This window comes from Babylonia areolata, chromosome 33 (genome assembly GCF_041734735.1).
Source record: "Babylonia areolata isolate BAREFJ2019XMU chromosome 33, ASM4173473v1, whole genome shotgun sequence".
NCBI lineage: Eukaryota > Metazoa > Mollusca > Gastropoda > Neogastropoda > Buccinidae > Babylonia > Babylonia areolata.
The window spans coordinates 11809596-11834772 of NC_134908.1; the positions used below are offsets into that span (position 1 = coordinate 11809596).

Below are 25177 nucleotides of genomic sequence, written 5' to 3' on the forward strand. Positions count from 1 at the left end.
CTCCACAGCGCCACGTCCCTGTCTGGGGGCAGGTGTCCTCCACAGCGCCACGTCCCTGTCTGGGGGCAGGTGTCCTCCACAGCGCCACGTCCCTGTCTGGGGGCAGGTGTCCTCTACAGCGCCACGTCCCTGTCTGGGGGCAGGTGTCCTCCACAGCGCCACGTCCCTGTCTGGGGGCAGGTGTCCTCTACAGCGCCACGTCCCTGTCTGGGGGCAGGTGCACGATGCTCGTTTGTGTGTCTGCTGGGTTGTTTGTGTTTGTCAGGAATAGTCGTTGGGGGCTTTTTGTTCTGGCCTTTGACAAACACAGTTCTCTAGTAACTGCTTATTTGGAGAGCTCCCTGTCTGGTTACCTCGCTGTACAAATGATTGCCTGGAACCACTGGTCTCTGGTTTAAGGTCTGCCGCAAGGAGCGTTTTTCATGTTCTCGAGCACTGGTCTCATCAGAGATCAAAATGGGGACATCTCCACGTGACCCCCTGTTCCTGAAGGGGTGGTGACCTGGACCACTCCTGATCTGGTCTCCTTGCTTCCCTCCAGAGGATGTCTTGTGGAATCCATCCGCTCCTTGTTCCAGAACTGCCTGTCTGTCATGTCTGTTTAACTGATGTCGGTAGTTTTTGCTGTTCCTGTTCCTGGGTCCTTGTCTGTTGTTGTGCCAGTCCCTGCCCTGTAGGTTTCTTCTGCTGGGCTGGGTGTATTGCTGGTCTTCGTCATCATGTGCAGACTCTGCAGAGTAGTGTCGATGACGACCCTCTTCATGGAGCCAAGGTCGTGTTGTTTCTTTCTCTCTCACTTGCAGTTTCCCATTATAGATATATGCTATTTTACCCGTACTGAGATTTTTATAGGTGCTTGAATTCAAGTCTAAAACCTCCTAAGTTGACTCTCTCAAACTTTGGTCCGATTCGCAGACCAATTCTGAGTTTAGCTCTCAGACTATTATCAAATTCATTACGGACCAAATATTGTTCTAATGTCAAGTGCATATGCTTTAGTAACCTGACAATTGAGCATATAATTTTTCACTGTAGCTTGATGAAGCCTTTTGTACACGAAAGTGTGTCTTCACAAGTGACTGAGAACGTTGATGTTTTTGACTTTTTGCATTCATCATCAGTTGTTTCGCTTGTCAGTTTAACGACTTCTTTTACGAAGTCCTTTAAGTAATTTCCTGTAACTGTATTTAGAGGGGTTTTTTGTTTGTTTTGTTTTTCTTCCAAATTTCACCCACATTTTTACCCTCATTTGCCCAGTTTCCCCCAACCCTCCATTCATCCACATCTCCCACCCCTTCTAACCGGTAATACTCAGATGTATTCATAAATACTTTAACAAAATGTCTTCAATCACCGATATGTGTGACGGGACATTAAACAAAAATTCCTCCTCCATACTGCGGTAATATTCAATCATGTCTTTCTGGCAAGAGGTGAGGTCAGCAGCCACTCTGATACCATCCTGTCTTAGGTTCTCACTGAGCTCTCTGTCACCAAGGACGGCCATCTTGTCTGACCATCGACAGAACTGTACCAGAATTGGCCAAGGTTCACTTTCTGGGTGGCGAGGCTGTCCAATGCGGAAGGCCTTCATGATGTCTTGTTGATGCCAGGTGTCGGTGGGGTCATAGTAGTTCAGAATGTCTATGATGATTTCTGTGGCCATGCTTTTGTCCTCCCACTGGTTTTCTTCCACATTCATGAATAAAATATCACATGCTTTTGAATCTTGTTCAATGGTATCCAGCTTTTTTTCCACTTTGTCGAGTCTGTCCATCAGAGTCATTCTGTCATCTTGCAGGTCTTGTACATCTTCTCTGTTTTGCTCGACACAGTCTTTCATCTTGTTCACATCACTTAAAATTCTTTTGAGTAATTCTTCAATCACCGATATGTGTGACGGGACATTAAACAAAAATTCCTTCCTTCTTTTGAGTAAGTTATCTACACTCATAAATTTTTTGTCTATATTGTTCTTTATACATGCAGAATGTGACTGAAGTTCCTGGTGCATTTGCTTAAAGCGCCAGTCTATGAAAAACATGATGTTGGGCTGTGTTTCCTGTTGCATCATTCTTGCAAGCGCCTATGATTTCTTTTTTTTCCCCAAATTAGTAACCTGTACAGCTGATCACAAACAATAACAGAATGGACAGGTGTGCAGCAAACACAGCTTTATGTGGCTTAATACACGCTCACACAAACAGCTACTGTCCTGGAAGACACATGCATGTACCGGCTCTAAGGCGTATTGCATGTGCTTTTCTCACGAAAGGTCCTGGCAGTTCACAGGAGTGACATGAACTGTGTTTGTGCTTCCGCAAAACATTTTTCTACTATATCAATACTAATTAGTTTAGGTACAAATTTCAGCCGATCTGCAAAACCAATAAGCGATCAAACGTCACCAACTTATGTACATATTCACAACCTGTCTGTTTGCAAAAAATCACGTTGATATAAGCACACAAAACATAGTAAATCTCTGAATAAGAAGAGCTCGACACACACGTCAGATCCCCAACTCACAGAGAGAGAGAGAGAGAGAGGTGGGTGGGGAGAAAGGTGTGTGATGTGCATGCGTAGAGAGAGGGAAGAGGAGAGAGAGGAAGAGGGGGGTGGGTGGGGAGAAAGGTGTGTGACGTGCATACGTATAGAGAGAGAGAGGGAGAGGGGGGTGGGTGGGGAGAAAGGTGTGTGACGTGCATGCGTAGAGAGAGAGAGAGGGTGGGGGGTGGGGAGAAAGGTGTGTGACGTGCATACGTATAGAGAGAGAGAGGGAGAGGGGGGTGGGTGGGGAGAAAGGTGTGTGACATGCATACGTAGAGAGAGAGAGGGGCGGGGGGGAGAAAGGTGTGTGACGTGCATGCGTAGAATTTGTTTTTTAATTTGAATGGTTTATTCAAATAGGCTATAGTCCCTCATGAAGGGGTATTTGAAGAATTAACACAATTTGAGCATAAATAAACAATGAAAACAAGACTATGAAACGACTATATCCCTAACTCTGAAAGCCTTGTACAAGAACAGAGAGAGATTACGTATAACATCAGGTTTTGTGCATGACATTAACAGACTTAGTTTGAACAGACAAGGATTTCTGTAATGTTTAGGATTAATGAATTCAGCTCTAATATGGCTAAGTGTTGGACAACAGAGAACAAAGTGTACATCATCTTCTTTTGATGTTCTGCACAAAGGACATAACAGTTCATAATCATTACATAACTTATATCTAAATCTGTTTACATTCAAGTTGGAAATGCCAAATCGAAATCTTGTTGTTACATATTTCAACTGCCAATCCATGTTCTTTTGCAAATAATATTTAAGATCATGAGCACTACAAAATGTCCTTTTACAGATCAAATCGTTCACTTGCATCAATGTGTTCTTTCCAGTTCTGCTACCTACAGTCAATCAAATGTTGACGAAAGACATTTATAAATCCATTCTCCTATGCAAATCAAATCGTTCACTTGCATCAATGTGTTCTTTCCAGTTCTGCTACCTACAGTCAATCAAACGTTGACAAAAGACATTTATAAATCCATTCTTATTGCCAACACCTTGATTTACCCAGACGTCACCAAAACCATTCTCATACAAACAAATACGAACATTTGAAACCCATTTTTTCTTTCCATTTACATCTAAGTCACATAACATTTTATATGCTTTGTATGGTAGTCTAAATGTTTCCATCTGAAGTAACTTGAGCCAGTAACAAATACAGCTAACTGCAGAATTCACATACATTGGGTATCTGTCTGTCTCACCGTAAACAAGATCATTAGGTGTACGCATATCTGCTCATAAATACTTCTTAATTGCAAACAAATGTACTGACTCACAATGAACTGAGGCTTTCTCTAATCCCCATAATTTGGACCCATACTGTAGTATTGTTTGAACTTGTGAATCAAACAGTTTAATTAATAGATGGAGAAAATTGTTATTGAGAATATAAAGCCTCCGCATAATGCACAACAAAGCATTTTTTGCTCTACTAGCAAGGCCTTTGCAAGCAGCAGTGAAACTAAGACGTGTGGAGAAAAATATTCCTAAATATTTGTAAACATTAACTATTGGCATTGTTATACCATTATAGACCCATCTTTCTCTTGCACCTAAGTAACCCCCCTTCCGAAATACAATGATGTTACTTTTATTCATATTAACCTTCAATTGAAGGGAAGAAGCAGCATGACATAGACTGTTTAGCTGACGCTGCAACCCCACAACTGTCTCTGATAATAGAATGACATCATCAGCTAACAACAGAATAAATAATCCAAAATCATCATATGAGAAAGTAGCACCATGTCTTCCATTATTAATTATTTTTAACGCTAACTCATTTATAAAAACAGAAAATAACACAGGGCTACACACATCTCCTTGTTTAACTCCTGCTGTACATTTAATATAATCTGTGAGTTTAGCACCATGTCTTACCCTACATTTGATATTTTCATACTTATTTTAATACAGCTGTATAACTTACCCCCTTTTTTTTTTTTAACTCCATTCTTAAACAAAACGGGCCATGGCAGTTTTCTGTTGATAGAATCGAATGCCTTTTCAAAGTCTATAAATGTTACATATAATTTACAATTATAGGAAAACTATTTTTGGATAAGCACTAATAAGGTAAACATATGATCCACAGTTGAATATCCTTTTTTTAAAACCTGCTTGAATTTCACCAGTAATATTATCTTCTTCAATCCACTCTTGTAATCTACTGTTGATAACAGAACTAAATATCTTGCTACTTACATCACAAAGAGAAATACCTCTGTAATTACTCGGATTGTTAGCATCACTTTTCTTGTACAATGGCAAAATAATAGATTCTGTCCAGTTTTCTGGAAATTCACCATTTTCAAAATGAGTATTAAACAATTTAACGAAAAAATCTACAATATAATCATTTGAATTCTCTATTAATTCCCCAGTAATACCATCAGGACCTGCTGCTTTACGACATTTCAGTTTTTTCACAGCCAGAATTACTTCTTCTTTAGAAATAGGATGGTTCATGTATTCAGTACTGTCGTCGTCAGTTACGTCTTCACTGCACGTTTCATTATTAGTGTCGGTTTCTAATAAGGATCTAAAATGCTGGAACCACTTGTCAGTTGTAATATTTCTTACTGGTTGCTTTCCATTAAAGGAAACCTTACATACAGCTTTCCAAAATTCTTTGATTATTCACAGATGAAACAAGATTATCGAGCAAGGCATCATTAAACTGTTTTCTTTTTCTTCTCTGTAAATTTTTGTATTCACGTCAAGCAATTACATATTCTAACTGATATTCTTTCTTTGGTGATCTACGACTTCTTCTCAACAATCTTCTAACATTTCTCCTACTAATCACATATTCCTGGTTGAACCATTCATTTTGTGATCTGTATTTATGAACACGTATATTCTTTTTCATGCATGCAGCACTCTCTTTGATAAACTCATTAAACATGTTTAAAGCACCATTAACATCTGTATCTATTAAATTTATAGCACTATCTAGTTTCTTATTAATGTCTTCACTATTTAACATGTCATGAAACACGTTTGCATAGTCATCATTTCAGAGTATCTTTTCTATAATCCGATCTTCATTTTCTGAATTATTAACAATTATCTTATTCGTATATGGAAATGTTACATGGGATATTACAGGCAAATGGTCAGAATCATTTCTTTTATCCACATATAATTCACATGAATCAAACACAAGCAATAGTAAATCATTAGAAAATATAAAATAATCAGTTACTCTACAGCCAGAATCAGACATGTATGTATAGCGACCCTGAAGGTCACCGTTACATAAACTGTTTAAGATACACGTATTTAAAGTAGTGCACATGTTCAACAAATATTTTCCATAATTGTTCATGCAACTATCTTGAGAACATCAATCTAAAGTGTAAGATTGACTTTTACATTGCACTACAGTAGTATCATCTGAAGAATAATCCTGAGATATATTTGAAGTGCGACTGTTTAAGTCACCACATAAAATTATATAAATGTCTTTTGCAATTGTACAATCAATCAAGCACTCCTCAAGTAAACTGATACCATTATCAACATCAAAATAAGAGTAAAAAGGTGAACCTTCTGGAGGAACATAGGAACACACATATAACACATCTTTATCGGGCCCGAACAATATTTTATCTATAGTTAATGCACAAACATTGGCACACTTGTTCACATCAACACTTTTGACAAAGGGAATAAATTCATTTTTAACGAGACACACTATACCTCCAGATCTTCTCCCTTTTTCAGAAAGTTTTACCACTGATCTGAAAAAAATATTAAATCCATTAAACACATGTAATTCACAGTTTTCTATAAAAGTTTCAACTAAACAAACAAAATCAAAATCAAAAAGATATGGAACGAAATCCTGGTCTGCAAGTTTGGACATTAAACCATTAACATTCCATGTCTAAAAGGAAAAGTGTTGTTTTTGTTTCTGACACACGTCCATTCATGCACGTTGCATGTTGATCGTTCAGTCACGCAAGACTGGTTTGATATCGTGTGTTTGGCAGTTACGTTTGCAGATGATCCTGGACCCGGTGTTGATTCAACCTGGTGAGCTAGAGAGCTGGGGGGGGGGGGGGGGGAGAAAGGTGTGTGACGTGCATGCGCAGAGAGAGCTAGAGAGAGAGAGAGGGCGCCTCGTCCGAGGGTCTGTCTGTTGGTTGATACATGTCCGATTCGCCCCGCATTTCCGTATCACCTTCTCTTTGATCTTACCACCACCCTAAATGGCCTCTTGAGAGTTTGTCCCTTTTTGTCTAGCCGCCGTTCCCATTTTCCCCATCCCTCCCTCCCTCAAAAACACACACACACACACACACACACACACACATTCAGATTGTTGTTAAAATTTGTTTTCAACAATCAGCTGTAAGCATCTGTTATTCTCAGTCGATCTTGACTGAAACAGGACTAAAATATTACGACTGCATTCACGGAAGTGACTTCCAAGCAGATTGTGTTTAATTCAGTTTAAGGGAAAACCCCGTTTGTTGTTTCAAATTTACCAGCACAAGAACCAGACCATCAGCACAGAGACCCTGCCTACGATGAAGAGAAATGAGTCCGCCTTTCACACACACACACACACACACACACACACACACACACACACGAGGCAACTGAGTGCCGAGACGAACTGGGATTAGGCAAATCTGGATCACAAATTCGATGATGGGCAAATCGGGAATAGGCGAATCGGGATGACACCCTACTGGTTTATGTGTAGGTCAATACAAGTGAAAGAAAGATTGATAGAGGACTCTTGTTCGTTTATTTATTTATAGTCTGTTCATCTAAGATGATGATATTAAACTGAAAAGAGGACTCTTTTTTTGTTGTTGTTGTTATCTTTTTCTCATTCTTTTGTCTTTAATCAGCACTGTGAGAACACTATGTATGCTGTGCATGCATGGGCAGGGTACCTCCACCACGTCAGATCCTATGGGCGGAGTCTGTCTCTGACTGTTCTCTTCTCCTCTGTCCCGGACTTCAGTGACGACGGCTGCAAACTCACTGAGGAAGAGTTCCGTCCCCTGAGTGACGCGACCTTCGCTTGGACGTTTGCAGGCGGCCAGAGGGTAAAGCTTTTCTCAGAGAAAAATATGAAATATTTGTCGTAAAAAAAAGTGACTGATTTAGCAGGAAATCTTTTGAGAAACATTTTTCCCATTTTCAGTATCAAAATAGTATTAAAAATTTTTTTTTTTTAAACAAAAAAACTTTCCATTTTGTCATTTCAGTTGACTCACGTAAAATGATTTAAAGTCAGCTGCACTATAAGAAAAAGCCTGTGTTCATTTTCATAAGTCATCTCCATGTCTTATTTGAAAGTTAAGAGTTATAAAGTGAGTTTGTTTAGAGGACCATTGTTTCGATTTTATAGATTGATGACATTTTCCATGTGTGTGTGTTTATGTGTCCTGTGCACCTATGTGTGCATGTGTGTATATGCATGTGTGTGTGTATGTGTCCACAGCAACTGACGAAGTGGCAGATGGATGCAGAAGATCTTCGTCAACTACTGTTGGTGCAGATGGGAGGTCGTCCCAGTCTGCCTTACACCAAATTCCTCCATTTCTATGACAGAGTCATGAGCATCGTGCGTACTGTAGGCGCCTTTTTCTTTCTGTGCGCACATGCTTGTGTACATGTTTGTATGTGTGTGTGTGTGTGTGTATGAGCGCATATGCATGTGTATGGTTATAGTGATTTATCGATTGGTAAAATACACAAGGATATATATAAAAAATGTGACAAGTTGGAGGAACAGCAAGAGTTAAACGGTCCTGGGAGAGCCCTTTTTTTTGGTAATTTTAAATTTCTTCACGTTTGGGGTTCAACCATGTACCATTTAATACAAATTCCTGGACAGGATATGTGTTCAAACATTTAGTGCTGCTTTGTTGTTGGATGTCTTCAAGTTTGGGGTCGACATTTTGGTCTCATTTGTCACACACAAGATCCTTATAAAAAAAAAAAAAGCATTGAAAATTTGAGGAAACATTTAGCACAGATGTTAATTTAAAAATAAACATTTAATCTACTTCTGTTGTCAATTTATGCATGGTTTCTTTCATCATTTCCATTCTTGTCTTCTTTTCATTATGGTTGAGATTTTAGTGCTGTATGACATTAAATAACTTAAGCTTTGCCACAGCCTTTGTGGTAAACTTGGTTGAGAAAATTATTTCCTTTGCATGTAAGGTCTTAAGACATTTTGACAGTGACTATGATAGAATTATGGGGAGTTCATATTATACTCCCAGTTTGGTTAAATATACTTGCCATGTCAAACTGATTCAAACCAGGCCTATAAGCTTGCTCTTCTCGGCCAAAATTTATCACGGCAACTCAGTGATTCGACATCTTGCCATTAGACTGCTGTCTGCTAGCCAATGAAATGCCGTTTCCGGCAGTAGGTAAACAATCATTCCAATGGCCAGCAAAGAAATGTTCAGCGTGAAGCACGGCAAGAAACGTGGGGACGGACAGATGGGCCTTTTGAGTTCGACATGATAAGTATATTTAACCAAAACTGGGAGTATAATACAAACTCCCCGTCTTGGTGTCATATACTGTACCAGGTCAAACTGATGCAGCAAATGGAGGAGGGCATTGCCTTCTGGTTCACAGGGGGAGCCCTTGAAACCGTGACAGCTGAGTTAGCCGCGACAAAGGAAACCCCTAAGAACCATATGCCGTGAGCATACAGACTTCCCTGAGGAGGAAATTGATGAAGGAAATCTCTGAACAGCAGAAGGCCACCTGCAAATCCTAGCAAAGAAGCACAGAGTGCTGAAAGGTGGCTGAAGTGGCAACAGTGCGAGCCTCCAGAGCTATCAGAATCCTGCATTAACGGAACTGAAAATGCCTAGGATTCCGATGTGCAGGCGTTCCGACCCGGCTTCCCAATCATCTTGGGCATGATCGGGAGGTAAGGAAAGGCATAAGTGGTCTGCTTGTTTCAGTCCAGAGAAAGAACATTTGCTGCCCAAGATTACATTTCTGCAACCAGTGTGACAGGAATCAGGAGACCTCGACAGACCTGTGATAAAGAGAACCCCCTTCTGTGGAGACTGTAACGCCACACACCTGGCAGGGTGTCCTTGTGTAGGGTCCACCAAGTGGAGGACACTCTTGAACCTGCTGCGAGCACCTGTCTAGGTTGGTACTGCCCCTATGTGTCTTGCTGAAAGCTCAGTGCCTTGAAGCACCAGCAAAGGAGAGCCTTGGACAACATGATGATGTCCAAGGCCCCCACTCAACCCCCTCAGTTTGACATGGTACAGTATATGACACCAAACACATGGCTTTTCCTGGATTTGGCATGTTACTTCTTCCCCAACCATGGACAAAATTTCCATTCAGACTATGTAATTGTCATAATACAGGAGGAATAACTATTTTAGTAATAAACATTGACCATTACTTTCCTCATACCATTTTCACTTTGTAAATGTGTGTAGATCAGTCTCTTTAACCAGTTCAGTGCCAGAGAATTTTGTAAAAAAAAAAAGAAAAGAAAAAAACGTGCTCTCCCCTTGCCAAGGAATTTTGAGGATTTGGGGGTAATAAATCACAAAAAATTCTAGCACAAAAGCTATGGGTGATACAGAAAGAAGGTAAACGTTTTTGTGAAGGAAAATGAGTGTAGATTCTGCTTCTGGGCTTTTTTTTCCCCAGTTAGGTTGATTGTAGGTAACTGTTCAGGCATGTAAAGTCAAGATAATAATTTTTGTGCAGCAAAAAAGTCTGTTTCCACCTCTACATAATGACATCCATAAAGAAAAGAAACAAAATACAGCAAGAAATAGCAAGCATATTGTCAGGTTATACCTGTAGAAGAAATTAAAACAGGCTATAAGCTTATGAAAACAAATCACAGCTCTTGCAGACATGTACGTAAATCACTGTCCCAATAATGACAAAAGTGAGTAAAGTCAGTGTAAAAGTTCAATCACAGGCCAGCCGCCGTGGCAAAGTGGTTAGCGTCGCGGACTGACGGCTGGGAGGACGCGGGTTCAAATCTCAGTGGAGGTGGGTTTTTCGGCCCGTGGCCGGCTCCTACCCAGAGTTGAGTGTGCTGTGGGCTTAAATGGGGAGACTGGGACCACACAGTCGAGTGTCATCCACTTCAAGGATGCGTCTTTGGGTGTGTTGCTCTAATTACCTGACCAACACTGCAAGTGTCTGTATTTCTCGGGCCTGGTTAACGCCAGGATATCATTATGACAGGAAGTGTAGAGTACAGCCTTGTCACGCAGTCCCAAACCAAAATGGACCTCTATAGCAACATCGTCATCATCATCGTCATCCTCCTCCTCCTTCATCGTCATCAATATAAAACAAAATAGTCTCAAAGTCTGTGGCCTTTCATGCCCTGCTCTCATGGTGACCTCATTTTCGATACCCCTCCACTTCCGTGCTTGGGGTAAGTCCTGTCAATGTTGTCAGTGTGGGCAGATTCATGGGGGGCTGTTGTTTGAGGGGTGTGGTGGCGGGTTCCACACTGGGAGGGACACTCACTCAGCCATTATTGTTGTTAGTAGGGGGCTTAGTAGATGGTGTCCTAAGTACGTTAAAACAGAACAGGCATCACTGAACACCACCAAAGTGACTCAGCAGCAGTGCAGGTTCTCCTCTGGTGTGTGGCCTCCTGGCGACCTAACATCGATGGTTCCCTGTGGACTGCCCACGCTGGAACTTCGACGGATGAACCCGGGTGTGGCCGTGTGTGGGGGAATCTAAATGAGCGGCGTGGGAGTAATGCCACTGAAACAGTGCAGATGATGGGGCAGCAAAAAAAACAAAAAAACAAAAAAAACCCAAAAAAAGTTCAATCACAGTCCCAGAAACTGAACTGGCAAGCTTTTTGACAGCAAAGAGTGTTTGCAAGTGAGAGGGTGAAGTTCTTTGATGACATTTCCTCCTTTCAAGTTGTACGTGGGCCGATTAAAGTGTCTGCTGTGTATCCGGCTTGCCACCTCTTCAAACAAGTCATCCCTCTGATTCAGCGAAAAAAAAAGCGTTAAAAACAAAAAGCACGCGTTTCACAGCCAGTGCAGGGCCAGCACTGCGTTTTGTGAAAATTGTGGGGCATTGACGGTTGTCGATTACCTTCTGTCTGCTTTGAAATGTGAGAACACTCTTCCCAAAAGCCACGCCCCCGTGATGACCTCTGGCTGGCATTCGACCTATCGTCTTACATCACTCCTCTCCCCCTCCTTCCAACACTGGCTGTACGTATTCTGTCAGTCATTGCCAGTTGTTCAGAAACGCTGTCTGATTGGATGGACGGACTGAATTACCATAAAAATGGGCTGTTAGTTTCATAACTGTTGTTGTCAGTCACCATTTTCAAACCAATCATCAGACAAGAGAGATCCTTCTCCATCGCGAAAGCTGTCCATAACCGCAAGCATAGCTTTCAGAATTGTGTAAATCTGCTGACTGTGACTATTTGCTTTACTGGACACAGTTTTCAATGCATTTGTTTGCACATAATGCAACCCCCTTTTCCACGCGCATATCATGTGGTCAGTTAGCAAATTATTATCCAGTAGAAAGGGGTCTTCTACCTGCATGATGAATGTTTATTTAAATAGTATTTTTATAATCCAGACACATCAAACTAAGTGTTCAGAGTCTGTTTATGTAAATTGAACCAAACTCCAAAGAAGGAAAAATCGGAACATATGCAGGACGTCAGTGGACGTCTTATAGGCACTGTGGCAATACTTTTTGTAGGACGTCAGCTGACGTCTTATAGGCACTCTACTGGTTAAATAACAATATTGACTGCCACTGAACTTGCCTCTCTCTCTTGAAAACAGAGAAACCAAGTCATCATGTTTACTGTCATTGCAGACATCCGACAAGCCGACTGGAGAGGTGGTGTTTCACATGCTCACCTCCCCTAGTCAAGTTGAACTGACCCGGTCAGCAGTCCAGTCGCTCAGCACTGAAGCTTTGGATAAGGTGGCAGCCATCTTGAATGCCCCACACAATGCAAGGAGGCAAGGGAGACATCGTGATGAATTCTGAATGTGTGTGTCCATTTCTGCCGTTTGACATGATGATTTGTTTTGTCATCTTTATTATTTGTGCCCATGGAAGTCCGCATCCGGCTCTTTCTTTCTTTCTGTGTTCTTGGGCCACAACTCCCACATTCACTTTATCTGTTACTGGGTTTTTAAGTATAGGACAATTTTTATCCCGCCATGTAGGCAGCCTTACACCATTGTTGGGGGATGTGCATGCAGGTATATTTGGGTTTCCATAAGCCACTGAACACTGACATGGATGACAGGGTCTTTGTCATGCTTATATGATGATCTGCACACACAGAATCATGAATACATGCAAAGGGAAATAAGGCACAAACTGGTTTGCAACATATGTTGCCTTTGTACTGCTGTTAAAAAAAATTCTGAAAGTTTGCTTTGCAGCCCAATTGGATATTTGATTTAAGTTTACAATTTTGTTAAAGGTTCTCGCTCCTTTGTACATAGATTTCTGATATTTCTTATTTTTGTTTTCGTCTTAAATCACAGTATGTGGACAGATGTTAAACTGAAGAACACATTCCCTGACCAGAGAGGTTTGAAAAAATTTACACATTTTAACTCGCAAACATTGATAATGTCATCAAACTCATGACCACTTTAACCATTCAGCTGTTGCACCCATCATCCAGTTGTGAGTACTTAATTTTGTACTGATTCTCAATGTAACTTTGTGCATGTGCATGCATGTATATGTTTGCTGGTGTGTGTATACCATAGCAAGGGCCTGTTTTAAATGGGTCCTTCAGGTCACCATGGATTTCCATGTCTGCTCAATCACACCACAGTTAAGCATTCCCCCCTTTGCAAAATTCATAAACTGCAACCTCAAGTCTTTTGAAGATCACTTTTACAAGAAGACAGGACAAAAACTTCTCTCACTTCCTCCTCACTGACCCTGGTCTCAAAGCAAATCCTTTCACTCATTTCCTCTGAAGAAGTAGTATTTATGTTGGCTGTGTTTTCAAGTGGTAAAATCATTAATTGAAATATTAAGTAAGTGTGAGAGTCTTTAACACTTTTTGAAAGTCAGTGTACAAAATGTTGATTGAATTTTAAAGTGTGTGAATTTTGAAAACTTTTTGTAAGTCAGTATACAAAATATTGATTGAAAGTAAGCGTGTGAATTTTGAACACTTTTTGAAAGCCAGTATACAAAATGTTGAATGAAGTATAAAGTGTGCAAGCTTTGAATACTGTTTGAAAGTCAGTATTGGTTCAAATGGGAATGGAATATAAATTAGAATAGAAATATAAAGTAGTTAGAAAGAATCTGTTTCAAGTAGTGTACTTTTTGGCCTACAAGGCACTGCAGCACACAAGGCGCACCTCTGAATTCAAACCAAAAAAAACAGGGAAAGTTGTTTTCTGAGTAGTGATGTCATCTTTGGAAAACTGGATCGGAATCCGAACTGTTTTCATCTGCTTGTTGACTGGCTTTGTTACTCCATACATCTGCTCTGTTAAGTGTCATCTGCTGATTTTTTCTTCTTTTTTTTTTAACACTTTTTATATGTATTTTTATTCTTTACAATTTTACAACCTTAAGTCATTTGTACTTTATTACAGTAAAGCCCCAGAATCCAGTCTGCTAGCCCTGGTTTCAGTCCTGTCTGCCACTCTGCTTTGCATTCTGCTTAAAAATTTTTTTTTTTTTAAATTGGTTCCCTTTTATCTATTTTTTCTTCATGTATTTATTGGCAACTCAGACACTACTCTTTTTTCATGTCCTAAGGGTCAACTGTGATCACTTTCAGTAGATTTGGTTTGATATGCGATTTGGTTTCAATCCAATTTGATGGTGAACATGAACCATGTTAAATCAACGATGTTATGTTGTCATGTACTGAATTTGTTGCGACAGGTGGCCCCAGGTGGCGGTCAGAATTCAGTTTTCAGACACAGACAGGGCGCATACAGCCTGTAAGACACAAGAGTCAGATTTGAGTAAGAAAGTAATGTCTACTAGGCCGAAAAATATGGTAGTAGGAAGAGGGAATAGTCTATGAAAATCATTGCCAATTTAAGTAATATTTGATTTAAATTATTTGCATTATTCTTTGGTATGAGTGTCATTTTATTAGGAAGAGAAGTTGAATATTATTTGAAGAATCATAACTGCTTTAAATGGGAACGAATTATGCACCTTTTTATTTTGCCATCATTAATATTATGAATGATTCTTTTTGGTGTCTTTGTGTGTTCATATAGGTTTGATAATAGGTCAATGTTCGCATAATGAAGCAGTGTGTGTGTGTTTTAGATAGAATTTGTGTATGAAAGATTACATTCCAAATGCATGCAAATCTACAAGATACATTTGATCATAAACAATGTAGGTACACCATAAATCATGCTTGTCTGCAGAGTGAACAAAATGCCTCTTTAAGTGCCACAGAATTTCTGTAAGGTGACAGGGGAAGAGACAGCAAAGAAACATACAGAAAGACACCACTGTCAAAAACGTATTTCCGATCACCTTCCACATGATTTATTATGTATTCAATCTCACACACACAAATCTGTGCTTTTTGAGCTGGTATGTGGTCAGTCATTTGACAATGCACGACAGTAACAATTTAGAAAAAATAATCCTTTGTTTTCATTCACATTACCTGATCAAAAATTTAATGACTCATCACCACAGGAATTATATCATTTTATCAATAACAATCAATGATAATAACAGGACTAATCAAACTGAGATTCTAACCACATTATTTGGTTGATCAATACTGTGACAATGGATACCTGAACCATAGGTCCCCACCACTGGGATGTAAGTGGCTTTCAGATGAGAAAAAAACATGACTAGCCAAAACCTTTTCAAATCTGTTGCACAATACAATGTTTAAACAAACAAACAAAAAAATAACAAAGAAGATAAAAAGCAGTTAATGTTAAAAAAAAAAGAAAAAAAAGTCAGTTTCCATGCAGTAGGAATATGCCCGTTGCTGTGGCACTTGCTTTCGAAGGAAAATCAAAACTTTCATGATTAAATTCTGTGATAAATAATTTTGTACCTGACCCCTCAAAATGGAACAACTGATCACCAGACCTGCAGTTTGCTAGCATGCTAGAGACTTGTATTTTCCTCCTCCTGAAAAACACTGACAAACAAGAAACAGGAGGTAAATTATGAAATCCAGGCTTCGTATGATGGCAGTTTTGGTTTACAGAAAAATAAATAAATAAATAAAATAAAAAAGCCCTGAGAGAGTCACCTTGTTTTTGTTTTTTTTAAATACAAGAAAATGTTCCCTCCTTTTCGTTTTGTTTTTGGCCATGATCTTTTGTTCTCAAAAGATTGATGCATACAATCATATCATTTCCAATGACACAGCAAAAACCAACCAGAGCTAAATTCTGTAACAAAAAAAGACGAAACCTGTGAGCTGACAGGAGTAACTGTGTGTCTGGAATATTTCCCACTTTCTACAGACAGGAATCAGAGACCATCCACTCCCATTTCCTTCACAAACATAGCACAAAATCACGATGTTTCATTCATTCACAGAATGGGGGTATAAAGAAACTAAAATATACTATAAAGAAAACAAAAAAGCCTAAAACATTCCTAAAAAAAACCAAAAAAACCCAGGGCTCTGAAACAAAACTTTATCAGTTTCTAAAATATGTGAGTGGACCTCTTTCACAAAAGAAACGAGCTGAATTCAGTTTCAACAATTCGTATAATAAACAAAACAAAAAAACAAAACAAACAAACATCACTTCTGTTCCATATTGAAAAAAAATCATCAGTTCTGTTCCAATGTTCAACACTGGTGAATCAAGGAATACTGGTTCCCTTTGCCATTTTTGAGTAGGTCAGGGATGAAATAAAATGCATGTGAACGTCATGGCAGGTCAAATGATGGTGGTTTGATGCTGAGCAAGTACAGACCTGACATAATCAAGCCAGCTACATTTCCTCTTGAACTTTCAATTCTTCCTTCATACTGTAGCATAAATACAAACTCCAGTTTAACTCTTAAAGTCCTCTCTTACCACACTACAAGTGCAAAGATACACACACACAAACATGTCAGTCTGAAGGAAAATAAAGCAGAAAGATTCTATTCTGACGAAAGTATTATAGTTCGTAGTCTTGCTTCAGTTTATTAAGCAGAGCATCGCAGGTTTTCTTGGCATCGCCTAGCAACATGGCAGTGTTCTCCTTGAAGAAGATGGGGTTGTCGACAGCAGCATAACCCACACCCAGTGAACGTTTCATCACAACCACCTGTAACCCACACAAAGTTTCATCATAACCACCTGTAACCCACACAAGGTTTCATCACAACCACCTGTAAGCCACACCCAGTGAACATTTCATCACAACCATCTGTAACCCACAGGAACATTTCATCACAACCATCTGTAACCCACACCCAGTGAACATTTCATCACCAGCACCTGTAACCAAAACCCAGTGAACATTTCATCACAACCACCTGTAACCAACACCCAGTGAACGTTTCATCACCAGCACCTGTAACCAACACCCAGTGAACATTTCATCACAACCATCTGTAACCCACACCCAGTGAACATTTCATCACCAGCACCTGTAACCAACACCCAGTGAAAGTTTCATCACCAGCACCTGTAACCAACACCCAGTGAACGTTTCATCACCAGCACCTGTAACCAAAACCCAGTGAACATTTCATCACAACCATCTGTAACCCACACCCAGTGAACATTTCATCACCAGCACCTGTAACCAACACCCAGTGAAAGTTTCATCACCAGCACCTGTAACCAAAACCCAGTGAACATTTCATCACAAGCACCTGTAACCCAGTGAACATTTCATCACAAGCACCTGTAACCAACACCCAGTGAACATTTCATCACAAGCACCTGTAACCAACACCCAGTGAACGTTTCATCACAACCACCTGTAACCCACACCCAGTGAACATTTCATCACAACCACCTGTAACCCACACCCAGTGAACATTTCATCACAACCACCTGTAACCAACACCCAGTGAACATTTCATCACAACCACCTGTAACCCACACCCAGTGAACATTTCATCACAACCACCTGTAACCCACACCCAGTGAACATTTCATCACAACCACCTGTAACCAACACCCAGTGAACGTTTCATCACAATCACCTGGAAACAGCACATTATCACAGAATCTGAAGTTGTCATTGGCCTGTCATCAAATGATCAATCATGCACATTTTAAAAAAACATCAGTGAAAACCTAGCATCCATGATCAGCACCCCTGACAAGGTACCAATAACCATACAGAATCATGTATCATACATGCCTACCCCAAAATGATAACACCAGGACCAGATGATGAAAAAATCATGAAATTTTCAGGAACGTACTATATTCTTACAAATCTTGTGACAGCTGGCCATCTTTTCAATTGGGCACAATTTCTCTTTACTTCAGCTCTTCCACAGCTGGTTATGGACTTGTGTGATTGTGCTCACTGTCTGAGTTACAACTTCCCATCTGATGTCAGGTCTACCCACCTGCCCCAATTTGTTTTGTTTGAATTTTTTCCATGACACATGATCCATGGCCATAACATTAAGAACAGCCATCAATTCATATGCTTTTCCAAAACAAAAATGGCTATTTTGGAGTAGTAGGCTTGTATGCCATAACAAATTTGTTCAGGATGATACACAATTGTTAAAAGATGTATGTTCTCTGCAGTAGCACTATTTATTGTCCTATTCACTGTTGTAAGCTTTGTGGTACCACTGTTCATTGTTCTAAGCTTTGCAGTAGCATTGTTGATTGTTCTAAGCTTTGCGGTAGCACTGTTCATTGTTCTGAGCTTTGCAGTAGCACTACTGATTGTTCTAAGCTATGCAGTAGCACTGTGCGCATTCTTGTTTCTCTAGAAACGAATGATAGCTGGAGGGAACCGTCATTCTCTAGAATGGAAGTGGGAAAAACATAAATTGAGCTCCGATTGGTTCAGACCAATCATGAGTCATGAAAATAAAATTCTCATTGCTTGCAAGTTCAGTACAAACAACATGACAGGCTGAAAATCTGGCCTCCTCTCTCCTCAATTTGCCTGTTGAACACATTTTGCTCATGGTGTCATTCAATTTATCACAAAAAACAACAACAAAAACGGCTTCATTTTTACCAATTCAGTGTGGCATAATGAGCATAGTAGCAAAGCATTCTGAAACACAGCAGAACATGCTATGCTCAAAACACAGAAGTTGACAGGTCTCAGCTGCACCTGTATTACACTATATAATAGATCAAATCTTATGTTTACCTGTAAAACACAACAGATCAAATCATGCTTACCTGCTCGGACAGCCACACCCTCAGTACAGGCATGCCAGCGATGATCGAGTTGGGGTCCTCCTCGGCAGCAGAGTTCACGGTGTCATTGGCTCCGATGACCAGCACCAGGTCGGTCTCAGGGAAGTCGTCATTCAGTTCATCCATCTCCAGCACGATGTCGTAGGGCACACCTGCCTCCGCCAACAGCACATTCAGCTGTCCCGGCATACGTCCTGCATAGATACATGGTCCTCAGCCATACAAAAATTACTGTCCTAATGCAAACAATAGCAAGTTGTTGTTTTTTTAAATGAGCACATTCTTGCACAAACATATATCTGCTAATCCAGACTTGTAAACACAGCAAGGGCTTGATAAACTGTTTGATAATAATAATAATAATAATTAGTATCTATATAGTGCTGAATCTTGCACAGAGATAAATCAAAGCCCTTTCACACCAGTTAGTCACTCGCATGCATAACTCTTAGACTGAAAAAAACCCTGAAGAACAACGAAGGGGCATGGACGGGAGACTATCTTGGAAAGAGGTGGGTTGTAAGGCCAGACTTGAAAGAGCTGAGTGCAGAGACCTGATGTAGCGAAGGGTGGAGCTCATTCCAAATGCAAGGTCCAGAGACAGAGAAAGAGCGGTGGCCGACAGTGGAGTGTTTGAATCTGGGTATGCGCAGACAGAGTGGATCCGAAGCCGATAATAGAGAGCCAGATGGGGAGTAGACGTGAAGATGTGATAATAAGTAATCCTGAGTTAAAAAAGTGAAAATAGCCCCAAGTCTGTGAAAGCTGCAGGCACTGAATGAGGAAGTTTCTCATCATATCCCCACATCTACAAACAGCCAGCCAAAGCAGAGATATAGGTGGTGGGTGCATCAGCTGTGGAACACAATGGAACCCATGCTGTGGCCAAGGAAGTACTTGACCATAAGGCAGAAGGAGCTTCGTTTTGGGCAGTAAATATACAGTGTTAAAACCATGTCTTGAACTGATCTTATGCACTAAAAACCACTGAAACACAAATTTGCAGATTCAGTGACCAACTGTAACATGCTTGTAAACTAATTTCTGATATAGTCAGATACATCTGCACCCATAAGTACAGAGAGAGAGTGTGAATGTGTGGTGTGTGTGTGTGTGTGTGTGTGTGTGTGTGCATGTGTGTGAGGGCATGCATGTGTGTGCGTGCAAGTGAGTGGGTGTGCACGAATGAGCATATACAAATATTTCATTTAACTGCTTGAGTGGGGGGCCATTTTCATTCCCTTCCTTTTAGTCACCTGTTTCACACTCAAGAGCTGAGATTCTGAAATTCTGAAATTTACTTAAATGAAATGGTGGGTCCTCTAGCAGGAATAATGGGGTAAAGCTTCCTTCAACTGAAGACCTATTAACCATCGCCATATGTTGCCTAAAACTTTGCGCGCCGAACGATGTGGTCCCTAGTGACCCATGCTTTTTTCTGAAGGATTAAAGCCTTGCTTATGTCATGGGTCTCCATGGACCCATGCTTTTTTTCTGAAGGATTAAAGACTTGCCGTACATCGTGGGTCTCCATGGACCCATGCTTTTTGACTACTTGTGTAAGCAAAGCGAGTCTATGTTGTAAGCCGGTGTTCATTTGTTTGTGTGTGTGTGTGTGTGTGTGCGCGTGCGTGTGTGCTTGCGTGCGTGCGTGCGTGGTAAACTTGCCATTTTCTCTTGAAATACTGTGTCTGTCATATCAAATTTGGCTGAAAAATATTAGGAAAAAAATCTTCACAGCCATACTAATAACAGGTTGCAAGTCTCCTGAATGAGCCATCTTTCTGGATCATCATCGATTTAATTCGTTGAGGCTATTTCCAGATTCCGAAAACACCATTTTACCACTTCCCAGTTGGCTGTGCTTGGTAAGACGACAGCATGACCTTGTTTTTCTTGTTCACAATTAAAAGGAAAGAAATACAAATTCTGGACAGAACACATACAGTGACTAAATATACCATTGACGTGTTTACTGCAGATGAAAATTATAATGTGGACAATGAATAAACAAGAACGAACATAAAAGAAAAATCAGCCATTTCACTAACTTTCGGTCAGCCCTGTCTAGGCTGGTCTGTGCAGATCTTGTTTTATCTATTTCACAATTAAAAGAACAGAAATACTAATTCTGGACAGAACACACACAGTGACACAAACTACATCATCGAAGTGTACTGCATATGAATATTTCAAAGTGAATACTGAATTAACTAGACTGAACATAAAAGAGAAATTGAATCGACTGTGTTGTAGTTTCCCGTCCAGTGTAACTGAAAAAAAAAAAAAAAAAAAAAGATCCAGAGAAAACGGCTAAATGTTGCAGTGTGCTTGAAGTGAAGGCAATGTCTCATTTACAATGGACTTTAAAGTATTCTTAAATGCCTGAGATATACCCAAATAACATGATTTAAATAGCATTATCACTTTGAATACTGCCATCAATTTATCACGTTAAAAAAAAAAGCATGCATAAATGTTAATTTTTGAACATGATTGCTAGATCTGCAAAAGTGCTGTGACTAAGACAATTTGTTACCACAAATTTTTCTTTTATGTTCATTCCAGTTAATTCAGTATCCACTTTAGAATATTCATATACCACAAACATGTCCATGGTGTAGTTAGTGTCACTGTTTGTGTTATGCCAAGAAAGGAAATTTTCTATCTAAAATTACGTTTAAATAACATACTTACCGTGACCCAACTAGTGCAGACTCCGGCAGGGGTCTGACATTCCTGTCCTGTGCAAACTACTATCCACCTATGCGGAGAAAAAGAGAGCAACTACGGCCGATAACCTCCCGGAAGTAGGTAACCTCCCCTTTGTCCCGCTAGCTAGCGCCCTCTTTTGACGGCAATATGCCATTACCAGCGCAGCGAGCAGGGAGAACAGGAAGCGGGAAGGACGGGAGGGTCTTAAATTTGGGTCACGGTAAGTATGTTATTTAAACGTAATTTTAGATAGAAAATTTCCTTTTAATTACACATACTTAACCGTGACCCAACTAGTGCAGAATAGCGCGACAAGGTGGAGGGCTCGCCTGTTCTACTGTCTGTGTGCTGCGATGGCCTGTTGTGCAACTACCACCGAAGCGATGCCTCTTGAGCCATCATCCCGCAGGCGTGCGACATCCCTCAGGTAGAAGTCGATGAATGTGGCAGGGTTTTTCCAGTAGGCCGCATCCATGATGTTTTGCAGCCGTGCTTAGTGCGCTAAGGCAAGAGAAGAGGACCATGCTCTGACTTCATGTGCTCTGGCTGAGGAGGCATCAAGTCTCAATCCTACGTTGGCATACACACCTTTAATCGCATTGACTATCCATCGAGACAGGCACGTCTTGCTAATGTCAGGCGGATGGTCCAGATTCCAGCTAATGAAGAGGCGTCGTTTGGACGATCGGAAGGGACGCGAACTTTTAAGGTATATGCGCAGGGCCCTGACTGGGCAGAGGAATCTGTCCTCGTCGTCATGGGCCAGTATAGAGAAGAGCGGTTTGATGAAAAGAATGGGAGAGGGTGTGCTGGGATTTTGATTTTTGGCAAGAAAATCAGGGAGGAATCTAAGCGAGATAGATCCATCCGGCTCAAAGGCTATATCTTGTGTGATGCCACTGAGGGCATGAACCTCACTACAGCGCCTGAGGCGAGTGAGACAAGAAAGAGTGTCTTCATGGAGAGTAGCTTGAAAGGAGCTATAGCAAGGGGTTTGAAGGGTGCCTTGCGGAGGTATTGCAGGACCAGCAAAAGGTCCCAAGAAGGGGTCTGGAGGGATTTACGTGCGTGATTGAGGGAAGCCCCTCGAACCAGTGCTCTGAGCACGGGGTCATCTGAGAAAGAGGGCCCGCCCAGTTGCCGAAGAGTGGAGCTGATTGCAGCGCGATGGACCCGTACTGCAGAGGCAGAGAGGCCTTTGGAGGAGGAGAGGAAGGCAAGAAAGTTGGCGAGGTCCATATTGGATGGGTGTGTGGGATTGACTGAGTGGTTTGAGCACCAGGAGAGCCAGCGGTTCCAGTGTGCAGAGTAAACACCTTGAGTGCCTTTGAGTGAACTGTACACAAGGTCAGCTGTGTCATCGGAGGCGCCTAGTGCTGACAGAGATTCCCGCACAGTAGCCAGGCGTGAAGGTTGAGAACCTCTGGGTTTCCGTGGGGAATGCCCGAGCGGGGCTGGACTAGGCCTGCAGGTCTGGGACTGGGGAGACGTATGTTGGGATGCGAAGTTGAACCTTGTGGCGAAGAGGTCCACCTGTGGTTTGTGCCAATGGTCCCAGATCGGCTGAAGAGTTGAGTGTGACAGGGTCCACTCCGTTTGGAGCATGGTGTGGGATCTGCTGAGGTAATCTGCTAGAATGTTGAGCTTGCCTGGGACATGTTGTGCTGTCAGGTGGATGCTGTGCTCCTGGCACCAGAGGAGGACTGTCTCTGCGCACAGGGACAACTGGTGTGAGTGAGCTCCCTCCTGTTTGTTCAGATAACATGCTACCGTCGTGTTGTCCGTGCATAGCATGATGGACCTGTGGGGGAAGTGCTGGAGGGCAAGGAAGACCGCCTCCAGCTCCAGTCTGTTGATGTGCCATGACTGCTGTTGTGGGTTCCAAGTCCCCGAGGCTGTGTGGTTGTCCATGTGGGCACCCCAGCCCATGTTGGAGGCATCTGTGTACAAATCTGCATCCGGTGCTGGGTTCGAGATTGGAACCCCAGCCTTGAGCCATTGCATGTCCATCCAGCATTGGGTCGACTGTGAGAACCATGTGCCCAGAGGTATACGGGTGTCCCATGCCTGTGAAGACTGGGACCACCTGTCCTGGAAGTGGCGCTGAAATGGGCATTTGTGTAGTCTCCCTAGTGGAACTAGTGCAGCGAGGGACTCCATGAAGCCTAGCAGAGAGGCAAGTTCCCTGGCAGACGCCGAGGTTGCCTGTGATAGCCGAGACAGGAGACTGTGTAGCCTGTGGAGGCGGGGCATGGCTGGACGTATGGTCACTGATACTGAGTCGATCGCCATACCCAGGAATTCGAACTGCTGAGAAGGCTCCAGTTCCGACTTTTCTGCATTCATGAGAAAGCCCAGCGACTGGCACTGGTTCCTGACAAGGTTCAGGTGGTGCTGGCAGAGGGCCCTGCTCTCGGCAAGGATCAACCAGTCGTCTAGATAGACACTTAGGCGTATGCCCTTGCTCCTGAGAGCTAGGCATAGTTCCCTGACCACCCTGGTGAAGACCCAGGGGGCTGGCGCAAGGCCAAATGGGAGTGCTCTGAATTGGAAGTATGCGTCTGCAAGGTCTATGGAGACTGCCCAGTCGCCTTGCCTGATGGAGTCCCTGACTGATGCTGGTGTTTCCATGCGGAATGGCTTGTACTGGAGGTACTCGTTTAGAAGGGAAAGTCTAGGACTGGCCGCCATCCGCCGGAGGCTTTGGGGACGACGAAGATGCGGCCGAAGAAGCCTGGTGACAGAGGAGGGGCTTCTTCTATGGCTTCCTTGTGGAGGAGAGAAATGATTTCGTCCTGCAGGGCTGAGCGGGCTGAGTCGCCCTGTGGGGGGGGAAGGGAGGAGGAGAGAGGGTGAGAGGTGCCTTGGAGGAGAGCCAAGGTAGGCGAAACCCCGACCCTATCACCCGGAGGACCCACTCGCATGCTGGGAGGGACAGCCACGCTGGCATGTGCCTGGAAAGGCTGCCTGCTGGCTGCTGGTGCGCGAGTGGGGGGTGAAGGGCGGGGGTGAGTCATTGGGGGTGGGCCGGTCTGGAGTTGGCTGTCGGCCTGTGTGGAGGCCGAGCTGCGTACTGCCGATGCCTGGCAGCCCTGGGCTGCCCCCTGGGTTGGCTCCTGGTGTTAGAGAGGGATGGCTGATGTGAACGTGGCCTGAAGGCGGCCACATTGCTCCGCCTGAAGGAATATGGCTGCTGTTGCGGAGCGTGCCGCGATTGTGGCAAAGTGCGGAGAGGGCCAGCGCCAAGAGCAAGGTCCCTACACAAGTCTGCGTGCCGTTTTATGGCCGTCGTGGGAAATCCCTGACCAAAGAGGGAACCGTCGGTGGGGGTAAGCGCTCTGAGGGAAGTGTGTTCTGGTGGAGAGCTCACGCATGTGGACTGGTCAAGCACAGCATCCCTCCTGGCTAAAATTATATTCATGTAGGCCTGTGCTTGTATGCCCGCAGAACGCACGAGAAGCTGGCTGATCTGCTGGACGAACGGTGAGAAAACTGAAACGTCA

General features: G+C 42.3%; 2 protein-coding genes across 5 annotated transcripts in view; one reads left to right on the forward strand and one right to left on the reverse strand.

Annotated features, from left to right (window-relative positions):
• Positions 1–16232, forward strand: part of LOC143277193 (bifunctional peptidase and (3S)-lysyl hydroxylase Jmjd7-like) — a 100813-nt gene extending 84581 nt beyond the window's left edge. For 2 of the 3 annotated variants that reach the window (XM_076581971.1, XM_076581973.1), the window contains exons 7-9: positions 7486–7646; positions 8045–8176; positions 12436–16232. In XM_076581971.1, coding sequence (XP_076438086.1) covers positions 7486–7646; positions 8045–8176; positions 12436–12612 — 470 coding nt within the window. In that variant the 3' untranslated portion in view covers positions 12613–16232. The remainder of the gene's footprint in view (positions 1–7485; positions 7647–8044; positions 8177–12435) is intronic. The other variant, XM_076581972.1, reaches the window with a different exon arrangement.
• The window catches only part of LOC143277192 (NAD(P) transhydrogenase, mitochondrial-like), a 62320-nt gene continuing 52243 nt past the window's right edge, over positions 15101–25177 (reverse strand). The window contains exons 18-19 of one of the 2 annotated variants that reach the window (XM_076581969.1): positions 18942–19153; positions 15101–16875 (exon numbers count right to left, since the gene is read on the reverse strand). In XM_076581969.1, coding sequence (XP_076438084.1) covers positions 16726–16875; positions 18942–19153 — 362 coding nt within the window. In that variant the 3' untranslated portion in view covers positions 15101–16725. Of the gene's footprint in view, positions 16876–17473; positions 17537–18941; positions 19154–25177 lie in introns of those variants that run through there. The other variant, XM_076581970.1, reaches the window with a different exon arrangement.